Raw genomic sequence first — 21,053 nt, 5'->3', positions numbered from 1 at the left:
TACCTGCACTCACCAGGGCTGTCTACCCCACCTGCACTCACCAGGGCTGTCTACCCCACCTGCACTCACCAGGGCTGTCTACCCCACCTGCACACACCAGGGCTGTCTACCCCACCTGCACTCACCAGGGCTGTCTACCCCACCTGCACTCACCAGGGCTGTCTACCCCACCTGCACTCACCAGGGCTGTCTACCCCACCTGCACTCACCAGGGCTGTCTACCCCACCTGCACTCACCTGCTCTGTCTACCCCACCTGCACTCACCAAGGCTGTCTACCACACCTGCACTCACCAGGGCTGTCTACCCCACCTGCACTCACCAAGGCTGTCTACCCCACCTGCACTCACCAGGACTGTCTACCCCACCTGCACTCACCAGGGCTGTGTACCCCACCTGCACTCACCAGGGCTGTCTACCCTACCTGCACTCACCAGGGCTGTCTACCCCACCTGCACTCACCAGGGCTGTCTACCCCACCTGCACTCACCAGGGCTGTCTACCCTACCTGCACTCACCAGGGCTGTCTACCCCACCTGCACTCACCAAGGCTGTCTACCCCACCTGCACTCACCAAGGCTGTCTACCCCACCTGCACTCACCAAGGCTGTCTACCCTACCTGCACTCACCAGGGCTGTCTACCCTACCTGCACTCACCAAGGCTGTCTACCCCACCTGCACTCACCAAGGCTGTCTACCCTACCTGCACTCACCAGGGCTGTCTACCCCACCTGCACTCACCAGGGCTGTCTACCCCACCTGCACTCACCAGGGCTGTCTACCCCACCTGCACACACCAGGGCTGTCTACCCCACCTGCACTCACCAGGGTTGTCTACCCCACCTGCACTCACCAGGGCTGTCTACCCCACCTGCACTCACCAGGGCTGTCTACCCCACCTGCACTCACCAGGGCTGTCTACCCCACCTGCACTCACCTGCTCTGTCTACCCCACCTGCACTCACCAAGGCTGTCTACCACACCTGCACTCACCAGGGCTGTCTACCCCACCTGCACTCACCAGGGCTGTGTACCCCACCTGCACTCACCAAGGCTGTCTACCCCACCTGCACTCACCAGGGCTGTCTACCCCACCTGCACTCACCAAGGCTGTCTACCCCACCTGCACTCACCAAGGCTGTCTACCCTACCTGCACTCACCAGGGCTGTCTACCCTACCTGCACTCACCAAGGCTGTCTACCCCACCTGCACTCACCAAGGCTGTCTACCCTACCTGCACTCACCAGGGCTGTCTACCCTACCTGCACTCACCAAGGCTGTCTACCCCACCTGCACTCACCAAGGCTGTCTACCCTACCTGCACTCACCAAGGCTGTCTACCCCACCTGCACTCACCAAGGCTGTCTACCCTACCTGCACTCACCAGGGCTGTCTACCCCACCTGCACTCACCAAGGCTGTCTACCCTACCTGCACTCACTAGTGCTGTCTACCCCACCTGCACTCACCAAGGCTGTCTACCCCACCTGCACTCACCAAGGCTGCATTCTGTAAGTTTTTACGTTATGTAACGTTGAATTGAACGGAAATGATGCTGTGCTGAACGACCAGTTGAAAAACAAGGTGGATTGGTTGTGGGTTGGGGAAAGCTGTCAGTATGGTCACTTCCCTTTAAAAACGTCACTTATTGCTTCAAGCCACACCTCGCCACGCCCACCAAACGGAAGCAGACATGCCTCAAAGTCTGTTCAAGAATGTACAAGAACATTTTGGGGAAACGTGTCATTGAACTGAACGCACCTCTGCATTGCCTACACTACTTCATTAATGACTGATGTTTATACGTTCTCTTGCAACTAGGGTGTCAACAACGGGATACCCTCGGATTAAAAATCGAAACGCTTGGCTCTAGATTACGCCTATCTAAAGATACTTTACATTGTTTGCGAGATCAAACAATAATGTGATTGTAATCCGTGTTCAATTTCGAAAGTTGCTTTCATTTTTCAGCGCATCTAATTTTGTAAACATTTCAACTGCATTAAATGGTTACTTTTTAAAATTCCTTCTCTTTCTTGTGATGTAGGTGTCGAGACGGTGTGTTAAATTCCCAACAAAGCTTTTAACGTTCTTCCAGATTCAACGGAAAGACAGTCTTTTCCATTGAGCCCATTCCAGCCATTACCGGCATGTTTGACAGGTCATTACAAATATTAACGGGGGAAAAAACACTACAGGCACAAGCAAGAGTATGAAAGAGTCACAGGAGTCAAATGAAAGCAATCAATCCAGCCAGATTTATTAAGTGACAAGTGGATTTTGCGCGTTGCTAGCGACTGACCCACCACACAGGCTTACTACCTCACATTGGCCAGGACAACTGGCTCCTCAACAGTAGGCTACTGCCAACACTGAAGACTTGGCAACATCGAGGATACCAACCGACGCACGTCCACAAATACGCACGTATGCACAAAAACACAAGCACACCCACACCAATACTGAACTCTATAATGTACTGTGGGATCCTGTGTTTTACATTATAGCCAGTACCATATATATATATGATTAAATATTATCTGATGTTGGCTGTGTGAAGTATCTGCATTTGTGCACTTGAGCATAATCATGAGAGTAAACAACTGCTTGCTACATCTACTTGCCTGTTTGTGTGTGTGACAAGAACTGAGTAACATGGCGTGACCTGCATGTTGCAAAACTGTAGATAACTGCCCAGCAGATGCTTTGTCCTTGTGTTTGTATGTAACAATATTGAGCACATGGTGTGACTTGCTGTATCTTACAAAGTTGTGGTTAAGCAGGCATAGGGAGGGGTGGTCATCACAAGGTTTAACTGAGATGGAAAAATACTGAACAACACAATAGCAGGAACTGAGCAACTGTTCTAACTAGGCTGCGATACCAGAACAGTAAGAATCTATACATCGACGGAGGGAGAACTCCAAGAAGCGCCAAGAGGCAGGGACCCGCCTGAGCGCCTGCAATAGGCTGAGCAAGTTTAAACCACGCCCAGCCTCTACTGTGATAGGCCAACAGACGGGTTGGAACTATGTCCATCACAGTATAAAGAATACTATTTACATACATCTTGTCAGTTCTCTGTTCTGCTCTGCGTGGCATTACAGTGAGCCCGTATATACGAAAGTTGCATTTGCCATTTATTACTTAGCTAATAAAAAATACTTAGTATACAATCGGTGACTCATTGTTATATTTATCCTGATACCAGATTCGAATTTACGCAACTCTAACAGTACCTATGGCCTACTTCAAGAGAAGAAAGACGGAACTGGCACCAGAATGATACCGTCAGTATCTCATCATTCAAACGTAGGGTTCCCTTTACTTCAAACCGGACAATGTTATTATCCCTATGTGACCCTGAGCGGTGGTGGATCACAGTGTTTTGATGCATTTGCAGTCGCCGCTGTTGTTGTGACGGGGGCAGAGTACACACAGCCTCCAGCCAGTGATCTCCTGGTATGCCAGTCCGTCTGTCGGCCAGTGCCACCCGTCGCTCCGTGGCACCAGGGGTTTTAGCCTTCATCCACCCAATCAATAGTACAGAGCCCTGCTTTAAACCCCCTGCTATCTGTTTCCCCAGGCGCCGCGCTGACCCGCTCTGCTATGCCACCGCCGCCGGGAGTAAACAGAGGGGGACGTCAGTGCTGGGACGAACTTGGAATGTTATTTTTCCCCTCAACCTACTTCTGCAAAATAGTTTACACTGAGCAGGGAAGCACTTATACAAACATGGATGGATGGATGCACAGCGGACTGTATAAGCAGTTTTTCCCGTTCAATACTGTGCTGACCTGACCTTGACCTATATGCTCACAGGTTTTAATACCGGTTAAATGCACAGTAAAAAATAAACTTTGGGCAACAAGATGAAAAATGCTTAAAAGCATTTACCGTCACAGTACAAGGACAACAATACCACAAGAAGTAAATACCATAGGACACATCGACAACACAAAACCCAGTTCCTGACAGGACAGGACTAACGAAAACAACAGAGCCGTTAAAAAGCATCTATTGAGCATTGTGAGGCAGTGACTTCCCTGTGTGGCAGCTTTATGCACAGTGCATAGACAGGGGCTCCCAAAGCAAACTCTCGAACGAGCTAGAGGCCGAAAGAGAGGGAAAGCACTGTTACTGTGTGTAAAGTTCAGCTGTGAGCTTCCATCACTAGAGGGGGGTGTTGTGCCTGGTATATAAGCGCAAAGGTGGAGGAAAGGGGTCGGAATGCCACAGACGAGGATCAGGAGGGCGGTTTTCATTCCGACAGACGGTATGTCCATATAAAACTACAAAGAAACCCAAGAGGGGTGTGGAGTCCAATTGAAGTATTTCCAAATAAACCATGCAGACGTGTTTCACTTCAAAAGAGCCCGATGCTAAGGGGAAAAATATGACGCTCTCGTGGTCCATGTAGCATTGACATGTTTTGGTAGGAGTGACTGGAGGTGAGAGGAGATCCCATAGGATGGTGATAGGAGAGTGGCAAGCAGTGAGGTCAGAGGGCGTACCCCGAGGGTCTAGCAGGAGAGGAGAGTTTCCGGACTGGACTCGCACTTAGGCTGCAGGTACAAGCAAACACTATCTTCACTTAACACATAGCAGCCAGCTCACAACCGCAACAGGTGACATCATACCAGTAGGCCCCAGCAGAACGTTCTGGATATGAAAATATGGTTAAGAGTTGGGTGCATGTTTACATTGTGGCCATATTCCCGTCCTCTGCAGCCAGAGGACCTCAACAGCAGAGCTCACCTCGTAGTTCTGCTCAATGAGGTTCCCTCCTTTGCTCAGGCTCTCCATGATGGCCTTGTTTCTTAGGATGTCCTCCTCGCTCAGGTGCTCCCGACGCTTCCGTGACTCCAGCACCAGCCCGTTCACCGAGTAGAAATCCGCCAGGAAATTTCCCACGCGCTCCTGGAGCCACAAAGGACAAGAAAATAAAACTTCTGAGTCACCAATTTCCCTTCAATACACCTCAAAGGACCGAGACAGACAGCAACACCCCCCCCCCCACACACACACACACACACACACACACACATGAACTCCCCCTCAGGTGAACACCTGTGGCTCTCCCAGGAGGCTTATCAAACACGACCACTATGTTTTGGTTACTCTGTTGCCCCTGAACTTTGTGGTGGAGAGATACGACGCGGTCAATGTGAGAAGGACATGGGCGTCCTGTACTTCATTGAATAACAAGGCCGTACTGTAGATCAGCAAAGGTCACATTTAGAGACGGAGAGGTAGTATTCGACAAAAGAGATGTATAAAAACCAACCGTTTTGTCCTCTCGGAACAGCCAGCCGGTCTGGGCTCTGGAGAAGGTGATGGACTTGGTGGAGAGAGTGGCAGAGTAAACATCGCTGCTCATAAGGATGTCCACCTCTTCCTCGGTCTCCATCTCTGACTCCTGCAACACAGGGAATACAGCCCTCTGACACACACACACACTTCACAGACACCGGGGATCATTTTGAAAGGCAAAATACGAGACATCGAGCGTCACTAGCTCGACTTCTGGAAGCAGAAATGCACAACGGTATGCTTGCGTGCGCGCGCGTGCGTATTTGTGCATCTGCGAGCGTGGGTGTATGCGCAAGTGTGTTTGTGTGTGCATGTGTCTCACCTCGTGGTGTATCCGCTGGTACACCTTCTGTTCATTGTCCAGCACCGCAAAGGACTCAGAGGGGATGGCGTCGCCATTAAAGATGAAACTAAGGTCACCACGCTGGCACTTCATATCTGTGAAGTCTATTAGGGTGGTGTCCAGTCTATGACCAATCAGAAAGAAAGGGAAGGAAGGATAGAATTTAAATTCAAACCACTTCATGGGCCAACAGAATGTCAATAGCATCAGCAACAGCACATTAAGACAGCACATATTGCCTCTAGTTCATGTCTACACTAATTGCTTCATCACATCTACATAATCCCTCCACACCCATCAAAAACCAAAAGAAGACTGAAAGAAGCAAGGAGAAATGGAGAAAGAGAGAGACACAGTGAGGGACACACACACACACACGGAGTATAAGTACACGTTCTTGTTACCAAGCAACATACAGCGTAAAAGTAAAGCTTGTTTCAATAAAACTAAAGAACTCAAACTTGGTCTCTAAAAGCTCGGAGACAGCTTTTGTGTTAATAGTTGCCGTGGGCGACAACCCATTTCTATGTTTTCCGACAAAAGCTAGTTCATTGGAGTCGTGGAGGAATGAGGTGTGACAACAAAGAATATAACGGAACTACTTTATGGGCTGCACATAGACACAAAGTGGAGAGTGAGAGGTATGACAGAGCTGAGAATTTCAACCATTGGAATGTAAATTAAGTTATGCCTAGGTCGGTTTCTTTCCCCACCTCAGGAATATCAAACAGACATTATGAAAGTCTATTAGACAGCTTTCAACCCTGGTAAATAAATGACAACCTACGCCCTCCCTTCAGCACTTTCTCACCACCACACACACACACAGTTTGATATGCCTGAGAATGATTTGCCCTGAATCTCCAGTGTTGGATAGATTCAGAGCATGGTAGAGGGGGTGGGGAGGAGGGGGGCAATTTGTGAGGTAGGTAACCTAGCAACACTTTAAAACTCTTTCATTTGTCTGTGTGTGTATGTGTCATTGCTGAGTGGGGTAAAATACAGGCCCTTTGAAGAACAAAACAGCCTAAACCTGGCTTCTCACTGAACACTGAAACTCAGCAGATCAACATACATTAACCAGGCTGCTAGCACATCAAAGCCAGACAAGCAAATTGTTTTTCGTTCTTGTTTTTTTTCTGTTTGTATTTGACCCTCTTGCCTCATCACTGCAACTCCCCAACGGACTCGGGAGGCGAAAGTCGAGTCATGCGTCCTCCAAAACATGACCCGCCAAACCACACTTCTTAACACCCGCCTGCTTAACCCAGAAGCCAGCCACACCAATGTGTCGGCGGAAACAACGTTCAACTGACGACCAGGGTCAGCCTGCAGGTACCCGGCCCGCCACAAGGAGACGATATAGCGCGATAAGCCAAGTGAAGCCCTTTCCTGCCAAACCCTCCCCTAACCCGGACAACGCTGGGCCAATTGTGCGCCGCCCTATGTGACCCCCGATCAGGGCCGGTTGTGAGACAGCCTGGGATCGAACCTGGGTCTGTAGTGATGCCTCTAGCACTCAGACAAGCAATTCTAACCACACTGTGTATTCAAACTGTGAATAGTGAATCTTGTTTTGTTACTGGATGGGACTACTCGGCGCTGGTTCAATTATAATGGAGCCGGTAGGGGGGTAAAGTTAAGGCAAACGTACGTGCTGATTCTCTCTATCTACGTGTAATTATTTGGATAGGGGCGCAGAGGTAATAGATCTGCAAACAGATGCCGTGTTACTCAGTCACAGCAGTGTGAGAACGGATTTCACACTCTAGTTAACCAAGCTTGTCGTTAGCCGCCGTGCTGGGGCTGGCACTACAGCTTCCCATAAGCTGGGAGAGGGTGTAGTGTTCAAAGCCAGGGTTTTCTAATCAACTGAAAAAGGGCCCTAAAAGCCTGAAAGTGGGTTTTTACCATGTCACATTGTCCTTTTTTATAATACTGAAGGCTGTGGATATCACTCCATAGAGGTGCCTGTCTAGTAAATGTTGTTGGCATGTCAATAGGGCAAGCATCAGTACCTGACACTTTCCCCATCCAATAAGACTGCATCTCTGCTCTGCCAAGACTCTGAACCAGATGGCTGGGGCAGAAACAGACTGGCACACAACCAGGACTAAAGATTGGTGATGATCAGTGTATCAACTCAGCTGAGGAGAACAAGCAACATTGTGTACTGTGTGTGTTTGTGTGTGTGTGTGTGTGTGTGTGTGTGTGTGTGTGTGTGTGTGTGTGTGTGTGTGTGTGTGTGTGTGTGTGTGTGTGTGTGTGTGTGTGTGTGTGTGTGTGTGTGTGTGTGTGTGTGTGTGTGTGTGTGCAAGCTGTACATAGGCTGTAACAGCTGAGAAAAGTCCAGACAGAATGATCTGTCCAAGGCATAGCCAAGGGGTCCGTCAGTGATACTGTGTTGATACTTACGTGTGTGGTTATCTCTCTGACATGCTTATTTCTTACAATGATCTCACCTTACCGGCTTCGCGCTAATTATCGCTTGTTACAACTTCATGAAAACAAGGGATTATTAAAAAGGATTACTTGACTTACCTGATGTTGATGCCCTGTTTGTAGATCTTACACACGTCAGAGGGCAGGATTCGGGAGAGCAAAGGCACTGCAACATGGGGGGAAAAGACATGGGGATAATCGATAGGCCAAGGCATTGAAACTTCACTTAATAATGAAAATCACCAACCGCTTCAGAGCCCATGCCAGCAACAGAATATGTGGTTCTGCAGTTGAATATGTAATGCTCTTTTTACAAATACGGTATGAGGCCAATTCAAATCCTTGGAGGGCACCATCCATGTTCCAATCACCACACTAACATGCTATAATATATTGCTAAATTCTAATGTACAGTATATGTCGGTATGCTAGTGTGGATATTGGAACAGAGCCTGTGAATGCCATGTGTGCACTCGGTGCACCTCTCTGATAGGAAATCTAGTACAGACTGGACAATGTGTCTGTTTTGAGACTGTTCTACCCCCAGCATATTGAATAGGGCTGGTGGAGCCCTGGCTTCTCTCAATGTGTGTGCAGTGCATAACACTTGGGTTGTATTCTGGGAGGTGAAACGTTCAGAACATTGCAGATAGAAATGGAATGAATAGAGCTGGCACAATTCCCTATTATATCTGCTCTGCACTATACATTTCTATGTGAACGTTCTGTAACGTTTCACCCTCCCGAACAGTCCTAATAGAAAGGCATCTCCCAATACAATCTTTGGATTTGAGCCCTTGTCACTCAGGGGCCCTACAACCCCTGTGAAATACTACCAAACTAACACTTACACAATCAGCAACCCTTTCTTTACTGGGAAATGTTGACACACTGTTAGCATGCTCTCTGGAGTACACTAGACATTTAGCCAAAGAAATGTGGGACATTTGTAACAGCATCTCTTCTCTAATTAATTCAGTGAAACGGTAAGAAGTTCAATGGATCTAAAAGGTAAGCTTAATTGAAGTAGGCATTCATAGGCCTTAGTAATGCTGTTGGTGTGACGTTGTAATGATGTATAGCCACCACCAGGGGGAGGGTCTGCCTGTGTGGGGAGGCGAGGCCACTCCCTACAGAGGATTACCTCTGTGTTGTAAACAATCTCTCAGTATCACTCTGTCCCCAACCAGCCGGGCAGAGAGCCCTTACTGACACCCACATAATTGGGCTCTCTGAGATGCTACCACCTCTCTCTCTCTCTCTCTCTCTCTCTCTCTCTCTCTCTCTCACACACACACACACACAGCATAACAACACCAACCATTCTGGTACTTCTAAGTAAACTTTAATCTGGTTAAATGCACTTTGTGTAGATGAAAATTGCAAAGAAACTGAACCGTTGTAGTGAGTTGACCTGATCATATACTCATCGTATACCTGTATAGATGCAGAGCAAACTCACCCCAACTTTGAAAGTCCCAGTGAAGCTCAAGATAAAAGTCTCCCAGCTGGAGAAAAAAAAGAAGAAGAATTACAATATGATTCGCAATCAAAATATACCAGAGAGAGTAAACGGGAGGAACAGTACATAAACATCTCTGTATCAAACATAGAATTTCTCAAATGAGTTTAGGATCCAATATGTAGTTCAAATGCTCTGAAATTACACAGCTGGCCCACCTAATCCCAGGGTACTACTGACCGGAAATAAAGCCCTCCAGTGACGTAATATGAATGATTGCGCATCTCTGAGGAGATATAATCCCCTGGAGTCAGGAGAAAAACTATCGGGGACATCTACGCCTGCTTCGTCACAAGAGTTACAGTTAAGAATTCTCGTCGTCTAACACACGACAGGCTCCAAGGCCTCAAGCGGATCTTATATCCCTTTCATCTCCTTCCTCTTATCGCTCCCCTCGGGGAGTCACAGTTAACCTGGCTGTGGCCTATGCCCAGAGCACCAGATGTTTATGCCCACAGAGAACCCTCAATAACATCATGCCGACTGCAGCACTGCAATGCTCCCCAAAGCCCAGACTACCGCTATGGTGCCGCTTTGTTGTGATGACCATAGATAGTGTGTGACTGAGTGACTGAGAGAGGGTCTGTATGTATGTGTACGTGTGCGTGCCGGAGAGTGGCATTTCTGACTGGCAGATGTGGAGTGAGTACACAGCCTGCCCTGCAGCGCATTGGATCATGCTTCATTTTGGGAGAGGAGTAAGATAGGGAGGGGAGAGGTGGAGAGGGTAGAGACGAGGTGGGAATACACAATATATCAGCCTTCATATCGGTTTCAGATATGAGGGATCAGGGATATGAAACTAGAGGAAGGAGAGAGAGAGAGAGAATGTACCGTACCTCTTTGAGGGCGTTCAGTAGCTTTGGCCTCTTGTCCTCCACACTCTCTCTGGACTGCTGTTTGAGCTTCCTTAGCAGTGCTGTGACTGACAGAGAGAAAAGAGGAGGGAGGGAGGGGTGAGACCACAACAACTACATTCAAGCATCATTACTGGAATCTCTATACTCTTAGAAAAAAAGGTATGGTTATGGTACAGTATTGTTCTTGGGGGTACACAAATTGGAAAATACACATAATGTACCTTCCGATGTACACATGGTTAATATATACACTAGATGACTAACAGGGGGTGCTGCTTTGAAGCCACCGCAAAGCTATCTTGGTACTCCAACCATCATTGTAAAACAGATTTTGTAAGCTAGAGAAACACATTTAAAAATGTTAATTGAAATACTGTAGAATTCCATTCATTCCTATGGAGAACTGCTTCTTCTGAGGAGTGCCTATATGGCCAACCGGTGGCTTCAAAGGCTCTTATTGGCCAATAGATAGCATTAGCAAAGGTTTATAGATATCATTGCACAATACTGTTTGGTACCTTTAAGGGTGTGGATAATGTAGTATAATGGTATATGTTTGTACCCAATTTTTTAAATATAAATGTACAACCATCACAATCTCATACCTCTTCATTATCATATTTCCCAGCATGCCCTATTGCAGGTAGATTTTTTAAAAAATTGTTTGTTTCAATATGTGTGTTTTTGCATATACATTGATTAATTTATCTTATGCTACACAAAGATAAATAACATACATCTTTCTAAACTAATACAATCTGTTAGTAGTTGGATTTATTGCATCCATTACTGAGATGGTTGTTCCCATTTAGATAGTTTAGGTGGTCTCATTTATCAATTTTTCCTACCTTGGCAATCATTCTAAGTACAGGTTGCACGTGATTAAAAGTAGGATTTACTGAACATATCACTTTGCAAGCCAGCTTAATGTTACTTGCCCGATGTGACCTGCAAATCAGGAGTTTCAGACCACTGTGTTGGGGTAAAAACTAGGCTGTCAAAGTAGTAGCTTATGATATACAGTGGGGTCTGAAATGATAGACACCCTTGATAAAGATGAGCAGAAATTACTGTATAAAATAAATCATTCAAATACTGAGCTATATTGTATTGTGAAATTGTATGGGGAAATTATATTATTTTATGCTAGTACAATTGCTCAGACAAAGATTTTGTGTTTAAAAAATAATTTAAAAAAATCTCAAATAGGTAGGATTCAAAATGATTGACAAACCTATTTTCAATATTTTTCATTACCTCACCTTGTGAGGATAACGGCACTGCGCCTTTTTCTTGAATGTTTTATGAGTTTGAGAAAACATTGGGAGAGATCTTAGACCATTCCTCCATACAGAATCCTTCCAGATCCTTGATGTCCTTTGTCTGCTCTTATCGACTGCCCTCGTCAATTCAAACCACAGGTTTTCAATGGGTTTCAAGTCCAGAGACTGATTTAGATTTTTTTTGAAATTATGATTTTGCAACCAATTAACAATTTCTTTGTGGATTTTGATGTGTGCTTGGGGTTACTGTCTTGCTGGAAGATCCACTTGCGGCCAAGTTCCAGCCTCCTGGCAGAGGCAACCAGGTTTTTGGGCTAAAATGTCCTGTTACCGTCTAAAGTTCATGATGCTGTTGACCTTAACAAAGGGTCTCAGGACTAGTGTAAGCAAAATAAAGATCAACCACAAATATTTTACAGAAGGTATGGGTTTATTTTCGGCAAATGCATCTTGATGGAAGAAATAAATGAAAGAGTATAATTTTGATAATAAAATATTCACTTCGGCACTCACTTGGTTTAGGCTACAGGACTGAAAGCCTTTGAATGCAACAACCAAACACAGTCATGGATGGTATTGGTAACTCAATTCACTTGAAAGGCACCCTGGGAAACATGCAAACAAGGTTTTACACTCTACAGTGTTAAAACAACATCCAAAAACATTTTTAGAAATACATTTCTGCCACTTAAAGGGAACAAACACATTTCTCACGGCGGTGGTCCCCTAAAAAGGCAATTTTTGACCTTTTCCAAAGGTCAGCTTTGTACCTGTACTATCTTGTCCCCTAAGGTACACTATTGGCTCTTTTAAGGTACGAACTGCAAGGGTACAATTACGTACCTATAACTAAAAGGTACAAAGGACTAAAGGGTACCACTACAGTAAGTAGTTTGTACCCCTTTAAGAACAAATCTAAACCTTTATTTCTGAGAGTGTAGTGTAAAAGTAATCAAGATAAAGTATCCAATCAACAGCATTGCCTATTGCTAAACAGAGGACCACATTTCACCATGCAAACCCCACCTTATACTTTACGTGTGGAAACTTAGTTGAGATGACTGAATCATTTGGCCACTGGGTAACTAAATATCACATCATGCAAAACTTGATCACACAGTAGAGTATTCTACAATATTAAAGCACATACAGGACTGTCGATGAATTTCAATAATGGGAGAGGCTCGCCTAGCGTGGTGAGACTGGTATTTCTAGTTCCTGAGGTACACTATGTTGGCTTCTCGTGGTGAAATGGCATAACAGGACAGCCCACTACACTGTGGCTAGGATCACATATTTACCAGGAAGTTCAAAGAGGGGAAGCGTCTGGGAGTAAACAACAAAGTTTACCGTTAATGAGATATGTCTGTAAGCGCTGACGGCCCAGCTTTCCTGACTGGCTGGCTAATACGAGCTCGCTTGTTTTCAAACAAATAAGACCGAGCTGAAACAGCCACGGCTGACTAACGTGTACCCAGGTTTTTTTGAGAGAGGTGGGAACAACAGCTAATTGCAGTTTTGGAGGTGTCGGGGGAATAAACGAAAATGGGGTGATCCGCCTGTAATATGCTTTTAGAAGAAAACACAGCATTTCATTACATCAAAACAACAAATCTGTAATACAAGGTATGGAATTATGACTGATTGTCACAGATCAATCCTAGTGTTTGATATGGTCACTTCAAATGCAGGGGCTGAAGTAGGCCTAACCTACTGTAGCTATTCAATCATACAGGATGTTTTCCTATCACACATACATGCACAATACATCCCACAATAATGAGCTAACTGTAGGCCTACACTGGTACCCTTAATCCTGTGTACCCCCAGGCCACAAACCCAAAGAGGCACACAAAGGGAGCTGGGACCTTGGTGCTGCTAATGAAACTAGGCCAAGGAGGACCAGGCTGGGGCCAAACACACACACACAAATACACAAACAAGCGCTCCACTCCTTACACACGCTGGGCTATGTTTTGGTGTTTTGGGGGCCAGGCATCTCTCTCCCTCTCAGGCCTGGCTGTCTAATGAGATTTGACAGCCTCCTGATCCTTACCACCCATCGGCGGGGGAGACCAGAGGGGGAGAGGAGGGAGGACTAACTCACCATCTGCCCACGGACCACCCACCATATACGGGTGGCCCATCCACCGGACCTCCCCTCGCTACTTAGACTTGGGCCTATTCACCCTCATTCACACATCATGGCTATTTTGCTGCCATAACTTTCAGAAAGTGGTCTGAGGAGGCACATACAGTGCATTCGGAAAGTATTCAGACCCCTTGACCTTTTCCACATTTTGTTACTTTACAACATTATTCTAAAATGTATTAAATAGCTTTTTTCCATCATCAATCTACACACCCTACCCCATAAAGACAAAGCAAAAACATGTTTTTAGACATTTTTGCCAATGTATTAAAAAACTAAACTGATATATTACATTGACATAAGTATTCAGACCCTTAACTCAGTACTTTGTTAAAGCACCTTTGGCAGCGATTACAGCCTTCAGTCTTCTTGGGTATGAGTCTACAAGCTTGGCACACTTGTATTTGGCGAGTTTCTCCCATTCTTCTCTGCAGACCCTCTCAAGCTCTGTCAGGTTGGAGAAGGAGCGTAGCTGTACAGCCATTTTCAGGTCTCTCCAGAAATGTTCAATTGGGTTCAAGTCCGGGCTCTGGCTGGGTCACTCAAGGACATTCAGAGACTTGTCCCGAAGCCACTCCTGCGTTGTCTTGGCTGTGTGCTTAGGGTTGTTGTCCAGTTGGAAGGTGAACCTTCACCCCAGTCTGAGATCCTGAGCGCTCTGGAGCAGGTTTTCATCCAGGATCTCTCTGTGCTTTGCTCCGTTCATCGTTCCCTTGATCTTGACTGGTCCTGCCACTGAAAAACATGATGCTGCCAACACCATGCTTCACCGTAGGGATGGTGCCAGGTTTCTTCCAGACGTGACACTCAGCACTCAGGCCAAAGAGTTCAATCTTGGTTTCATCAGACCATGTTTCTCAAAATATAAATTTGCAAAAATGTCTAAAATCCTGTTTTAGCTTTGTCATTATGGGATATTGCGTGTAGACTGATGATAAAAAAAATTAGTATTTAATCAATTTTAGAATAAGGCTGTGACATAACAAAATGTGGAACAAGTCAAGGGGTCTGAATACTTTCCGAAGGCACTGTAGATGTAATAGAAGCAATAGAATAGCAACATGTCCTGTCTGAAAGGGGTCTGGAGTGTTAATAATATTAAATCATGTATAATTAATGCTAAATAATCACCCACATAACCAAGACATGAAACAGGCAAAAGACCTGAGGCAACCCCCACTGGTGAAAAATGTACTACAGCTACCAGCCAGCTTCCGAGTAGCAGAGATAGGACAGTAAATATTGACACAGTGTAGGCAGCACCAGGCTTCACTGCGGGCCAAGGGCCTACTCATTATTGGTTACACAACTGCTAAGATGACAGCTAGCTAGATTACCTCCCAGACCAAGCTAAGCTAGCAGTCAGTCACAGACAGAGCAGGCCAAGGCAGGCCTGGGTGCTCCAGTTTTTCAATTCAGCTGCCACATCAGAGGCTATGGGACAAATCCCTTCCATCTCTACTGGGCTTTGATGGATAAAGTCCCCTGTTAGTCTCATCAAAGCACCCAGCAGGGCACCCAGCAGGGCACTGGACAGTAAAAGCCCTATAGACAATTAGCCACCATAGACCCCCACCCCAGGGACCAGGGGCTGCTTTTGAACTATTTCATAGGCTACATGGCGATTGATGTGAGCACAATGTGAGTCATTAACTAACGACTTTCATGCAATTATCATGAGCGAGAACATTATGTTTTGTTAATTATAGATTTCTTTCACATATTAGCAGGAATAAGGGGGCATTTGAAATCAGCAAGGGGGGCACAATTAATTTGAGGACATAGGCTACAAGATAGATAGGGTAATTAACCTATTACAAACAGCCTATGGGAATGCGGTCGTTCATACAGCTGTCTTACCAAAATAATGCAAACTAAATGCTGAAGGTAGTTATGATGAAATATGATGAAACATACCGATACATGGCTATACCTATGGGCATCATTTGAGTTCCTGCATTGGAATTAGATTGAATTCTGCGTACATCACACTATACCACAATAAACATAAAATGTCCAATGCTGAGACCATTTAGGGCTTTTGAAGAGACAGGTTGGCGCTAAATCTGTATCTCGGCTTGGTTGTATCAGCACCATGGAAAGGGTGTAGTACTGCCTACTCTACTGCCCATAGGCAGGGTGTAGTACTGTCTACTAGAGGTCGACCGATTAATCGGATGGACACACAAATGGACATACTTCTCACCCTGGACCAGGCCCTGATCCCTGAGACTCGAAAGAGGAAAAGAGAACGTACAACACTCCGTTCTATTGGTGAATATACAATCACTGGAGAACAAACTGGACAAGCTCCGTTCAAGACTATCCTTTCAGGCCTCCCGGGTGGCGCAGTGGTCTAAGGAACTGCATCGCAGTGCTAGCTGAATCAGGCCTTCAGGCCTTCATGGTTGAATTGCGAGACGCAGAGTAGGCGAACGGATGATCTCCGCATCTGTGGTTCCCACAGTGAAGCATGGAGGAGGAGGTGTGATGGTGCTTTGCTGTAGACACGGTCTGTGATATATTTAGAATTCAAGGCACACTTAACCAGTATGGCTACCACAGCATTCTGCAGCAATACCCCATCCCATCTGGTTTGCGCTTTGTGATAATATATATTTGTTTCAAACAGGACAAAGACCAAACACACCTCCAGGCTGTGAAAAGGCTATTTGACCAAGAAGGAGTGATGGGAGTGGGAGTGATGGGAGTGCTGCATCAGATGACCTGGCCTCCACAATCATCTGACCAAAACCCAATTGAGATGATTTGGGATGAGTTGGAGAGTGAAGGAAAAGCAGCCAACAAGTGCTCAGCATATGTGGGAACTCCTTCAAGACTGTTGGTAAAGCATTCCAGGTGAAGCTGGTTGAGAGAATTCCAAGAGTGTGCAAGGATGTCATCAACTCAAAGGGTGGCTACTTTGAAGAATCTCAAATATAAAATGTATTTTGATTTGTTTAACACTTTTTTTGGTTACTACATGATTCCATATGTGTTATTTCATCGTTTGATGTCTTCACTATTATTCTACAATGTAATAAAAATAGTAAAATAAGGAAAAACTCTTGAATGAGTAGGTGTGTCCAAACTTTTGACTGGTATTGTAAATACTTCTAGTTAAGGCCTATCCAATTGAACTATTGCTGTACATAGTTAATATACTACATATTATATCCATATACTGTCCATGTTGTCTATTCACCCCATTACATATATATTTATACTCCTAATATTTCTACACTTCTTAATTCCATTCTTTTACTTTTTAGATTTGTGTGTACAATGCGTGCACAATCATTAGTCAAGTGAGTATTCTGATCTTCTCATTATTTCTATGCACATTTTCCAACTCCAAACCATATAAACTTGAATGCTTATTGGATTTAATCATTTTCAGGTGATATGTATTCGTGTAATGAGTAATGAGGGAGGGTGTGGCAAAAGTGAAAAACACCTTATATCAAGGTGTGCATAATTATTAGGCAGCTTCATGACCTCAGGTAAAATGTGCCAAAAAAGAGATTTAACTGACACTGTCAAGTCAAAAATTGTAAAATGCCTTTCAGATGGATGCAACACTCTTGAAATAGCTAAACTATTGAGGCGTTGACCACCGGACAATCAAACGCTTTGTTGCGAATAGTCAACTGGGGCGCAAAAAACGCACGGAGAAGAAAAGGCGCAAATTAACTGCAAAAGACTTGAGAAGAATTAAACATCAAGCTACCAGGATCCCATTATCCTCCAGTGCCACCATATTCCAGAACTGAGAAGAATTAAACGTCAAGCTACCAGGAACCCATTATCCTCCAGTGCCACCATATTCCAGAACTGAGAAGAATTAAACGTCAAGCTACCAGGAACCCATTATCCTCCAGTGCCACCATATTCCAGACTTGAGAATAATTAAACGTCAAGCTACCAGGAACCCATTATCCTCCAGTGCCACCATATTCCAGAACTGAGAAGAATTAAACGTCAAGCTACCAGGAACCCATTATCCTCCAGTGCCACCATATTCCAGACTTGAGAAGAATTAAACGTCAAGCTACCAGGATCCCATTATCCTCCAGTGCCACCATATTCCAGAACTGCTACCTACCTGGAGAGTCCAGAAGTACAAGATGTCAAGTGCTCAGAGACATGGCCAAGGTCAAGAAGGCTGAAACACGACCACCACTGGATAAGATTCACAAGTTGAAGCGTCAAGATTGGGCAAAGAAACACCTGAAGACAGATTTTTCAAAGGTTTTATGGACAGATGAAATTAGAGTGACTCTTCATGGTCCAGATGGATGGGACCGTGGCTGGATCAGTAATGGACACAGGGCACCACTTTGAGTCAGGCAAGGTGGAGGAGGGGTACTGGTATGGGCTGATATCATTAAGGATGAGGTAGTTGGACCTTTTCGGGTTGAAGATGGACTGAAACTCAACTCCCAATCCTACTGCTAGTTTCTGGAAGATACTTTCTTCAAGCAGTGGTACAGGAAGAAGTCCTCAGCATTCAAGAAGGCCATGATCTTTATGCAGGACAATGCTCCATCACATGGATCCAAGTACTCCACAGCTTGGCTAGCCGGCAAGGACCTCAAAGATGCCCGAATAATGACCTGTCCCTCTTCCTCACCTGACTTAAATCCTATTGAGAATTTGTGGGCCCTTCTCTAACTTGAGATTTAGAGCGAGGGAAGACAATACACCTCTTTGAACAACATTTGGGAGGCTGTGGTTTCTGCTTCAGCGAAAGTTGATTGTGAACAGATCAATAAACTGACAGACCCCATGGATGGAAGGCTCATGGCAGTTATTGAAAAGAAGGGTGGCTGTATTGGCCAAAATTTTTATTTAATTGTCATTTTGTGTTACTTATTTGTTACTTACTCTAAAAATGGAGAATAAACAAGTGAGTTGGGAGAAATTATTTTTGTAATTTAGTTGCCTAATAATTCTGCACACTAATAGTTGCCTAATAATTGTGCTCACTTATATATTCTGGGGTGGCAGCATAGCCTAGTGGTTAGAGCGTTGGACTAGTAACCAAAAGGTTGCAAGATCAAAACCCCGAGCTGACAAGGTACAAAATCTGTCATTCTGCCCCTGAACAAAGCAGTTTACCCACTGTTCCTAGGCTGTCATTAAAAATAAGAATTTGTTCTTAACTGACTTGCCTAGTAAAATAAATAAAAACTTCCCCTGAAAAAGACAAAACTCACTTTTCCTTTGTTAAACATTCAGTTTTGAGGTTCAATAACATTTTGTTTTGGATTGCATTGTGTTTGTTCAACAATAAAAATGAATCCTGATCAATACAATTTGCCTAATAATTGTGCACGCTCCACTATAATTGAGAATTTCAATAAGCATTTCTCTACGGCTGGCCATGCTTTCCCCTTGGCTACCATACCCAGGTCAACTGCCCGGCACCCTCCACAGCAACCCGCCAAAGCCCCCACCATTTCTCCTTTACCCAAATCCAGATAGCTGATGTTCTGAAAGAGCTGCAAAATCTGAACCCCTACAAATCAGCCGGGCTAGACAATCTGGACCCTCTCTTTCTAAAATGATCTGCCAAAATTGTTGCAACCCCTATTACTAGCCTGTTCAACCTCTCTTTCGTATCATCTGAGATTCCCAAAGATTGGAAAGCTGCCGCGGTCATACCCCTCTTCAAAGGGGGTGACACTCTAGACCCAAACTGCTACAGACCTATATCTATCCTACCCTGTCTTTCTAAGGTCTTCGAAAGCCAAGTTAACAAACAGATTACTGACCATTTCAAATCCCACCATACTTTCTCCGCTATGCAATCTGGTTTCAGAGCTGGTCATGGGTGCACCTCAGCCACGCTCAAGGTTCTAAACGACATCATAACCGCCATCGATAAGAGACATTACTGTGTAGCCGTATTCATCGACCTGGCCAAGGCTTTCGACTCTGTCAATCACAACATTCTTATTGGCAGACTCGACAGCCTTGGTTTCTCAAATGATGACCTCGCCTGGTTTACCAGCTACTTCTCTGATAGAGTTCAGTGTGTCAAATCGGAGGGACTGTTGTCCGGACCTCTGACAGTCTCTATGGGTGTGCCATAGGGTTAAATTCTCGGGCCGACTCTCTTCTCTGTATACATCAATGATGTTGCTCTTGCTGCTGGTGATTCTCTGATCCACCTCTACGCAGACGACACCATTCTGTATACTTCTGGCCCCTCCTTGGACACTGTGTTAACTAACCTCCAGACGAGCTTCAATGCCATACAACTCTCCTTCCGTGGCCTCCAACTGCTCTTAAACGCAAGTAAAACTAAATGCATGCTATTCAATCGATCACTGCCCGCACATGCTCGCCCGTCCAGGATCACTACTCTGGACGGCTCTGTCTTAGAATACGTGGACAACTACAAATACCCGGGTGTCTGGTTAGACTGTAAACTCTCCTTCCAGACTCATATTAAGCATCTCCAATCCAAAATTTAATCTAGAATCGGCTAGATTAAGCAACAAAGCATCCTTCACTCAACAAAGCATCCTTCACTCATGCTGCCAAACATACCCTCGTAAAACTGACCGTCCTACCGATCCTCGACTTCGGTGATGTCATCTATAAAATAGCCTCCAACACTCTACTCAACAAACTGGATGCAGTCTATCACAGTGCCATCCGTTTTGTCACCAAAGCCCCATACACTACCCACCATTGCGACCTGTACGCTCTCGTTGGTTGGCCCTCGCTTCATACTCGTCGCCAAATCCACTGGCTCCAGGTTATCTACAAGTCCCTGCTAGGTAAAGCCCCGCCTTATCTCAGCTCATTGGTCACCATAGCAGCACCCACTCGTAGCACGTGCTCCAGCAGGTATATCTCACTGGTCACCCCCAAAGCCAATTTCTCCTTTGGTCGTCTTTCATTCCAGTTCTCTCATGCCCATGACTGGAACGAATTGCAAAAATCTCTGAAGCTGGAGACTCACATCTCCCTTACTAGCTTTAAGCACCAGCTGTCAGAGCAGCTTACAGATCACTGCACCTGTACATAGCCCATCTATAAACAGCCCATCTATCTACCTACCTCATCCCCATACTGGTATTTATTTATTTATTTTGCTCCTTTGCACCCCAGTATCTCTACCTGC

At 45.3% G+C, this 21,053-nt stretch overlaps 1 protein-coding gene across 1 annotated transcript in view; it reads right to left on the bottom strand.

The window, feature by feature from the left end:
• LOC109902408 (ankyrin repeat domain-containing protein 13C-like) overlaps positions 1-21,053 on the bottom strand; it is an 81,406-nt gene that overhangs the window by 11,493 nt on the left and 48,860 nt on the right. Inside the window, exons 4-9 of the mRNA XM_031786239.1 lie at positions 10,460-10,545; positions 9,561-9,606; positions 8,198-8,264; positions 5,636-5,780; positions 5,288-5,419; positions 4,759-4,920 (exon numbers count right to left, since the gene is read on the bottom strand). Coding sequence (XP_031642099.1) covers positions 4,759-4,920; positions 5,288-5,419; positions 5,636-5,780; positions 8,198-8,264; positions 9,561-9,606; positions 10,460-10,545 — 638 coding nt within the window. The remainder of the gene's footprint in view (positions 1-4,758; positions 4,921-5,287; positions 5,420-5,635; positions 5,781-8,197; positions 8,265-9,560; positions 9,607-10,459; positions 10,546-21,053) is intronic.

The sequence above is a fragment of the Oncorhynchus kisutch genome, linkage group LG13 (assembly GCF_002021735.2).
Source record: "Oncorhynchus kisutch isolate 150728-3 linkage group LG13, Okis_V2, whole genome shotgun sequence".
Lineage (NCBI taxonomy): Eukaryota > Metazoa > Chordata > Actinopteri > Salmoniformes > Salmonidae > Oncorhynchus > Oncorhynchus kisutch.
Note: the sequence above shows the minus strand (reverse complement) of the source record. Positions and strands in the feature narration are given on the sequence as shown.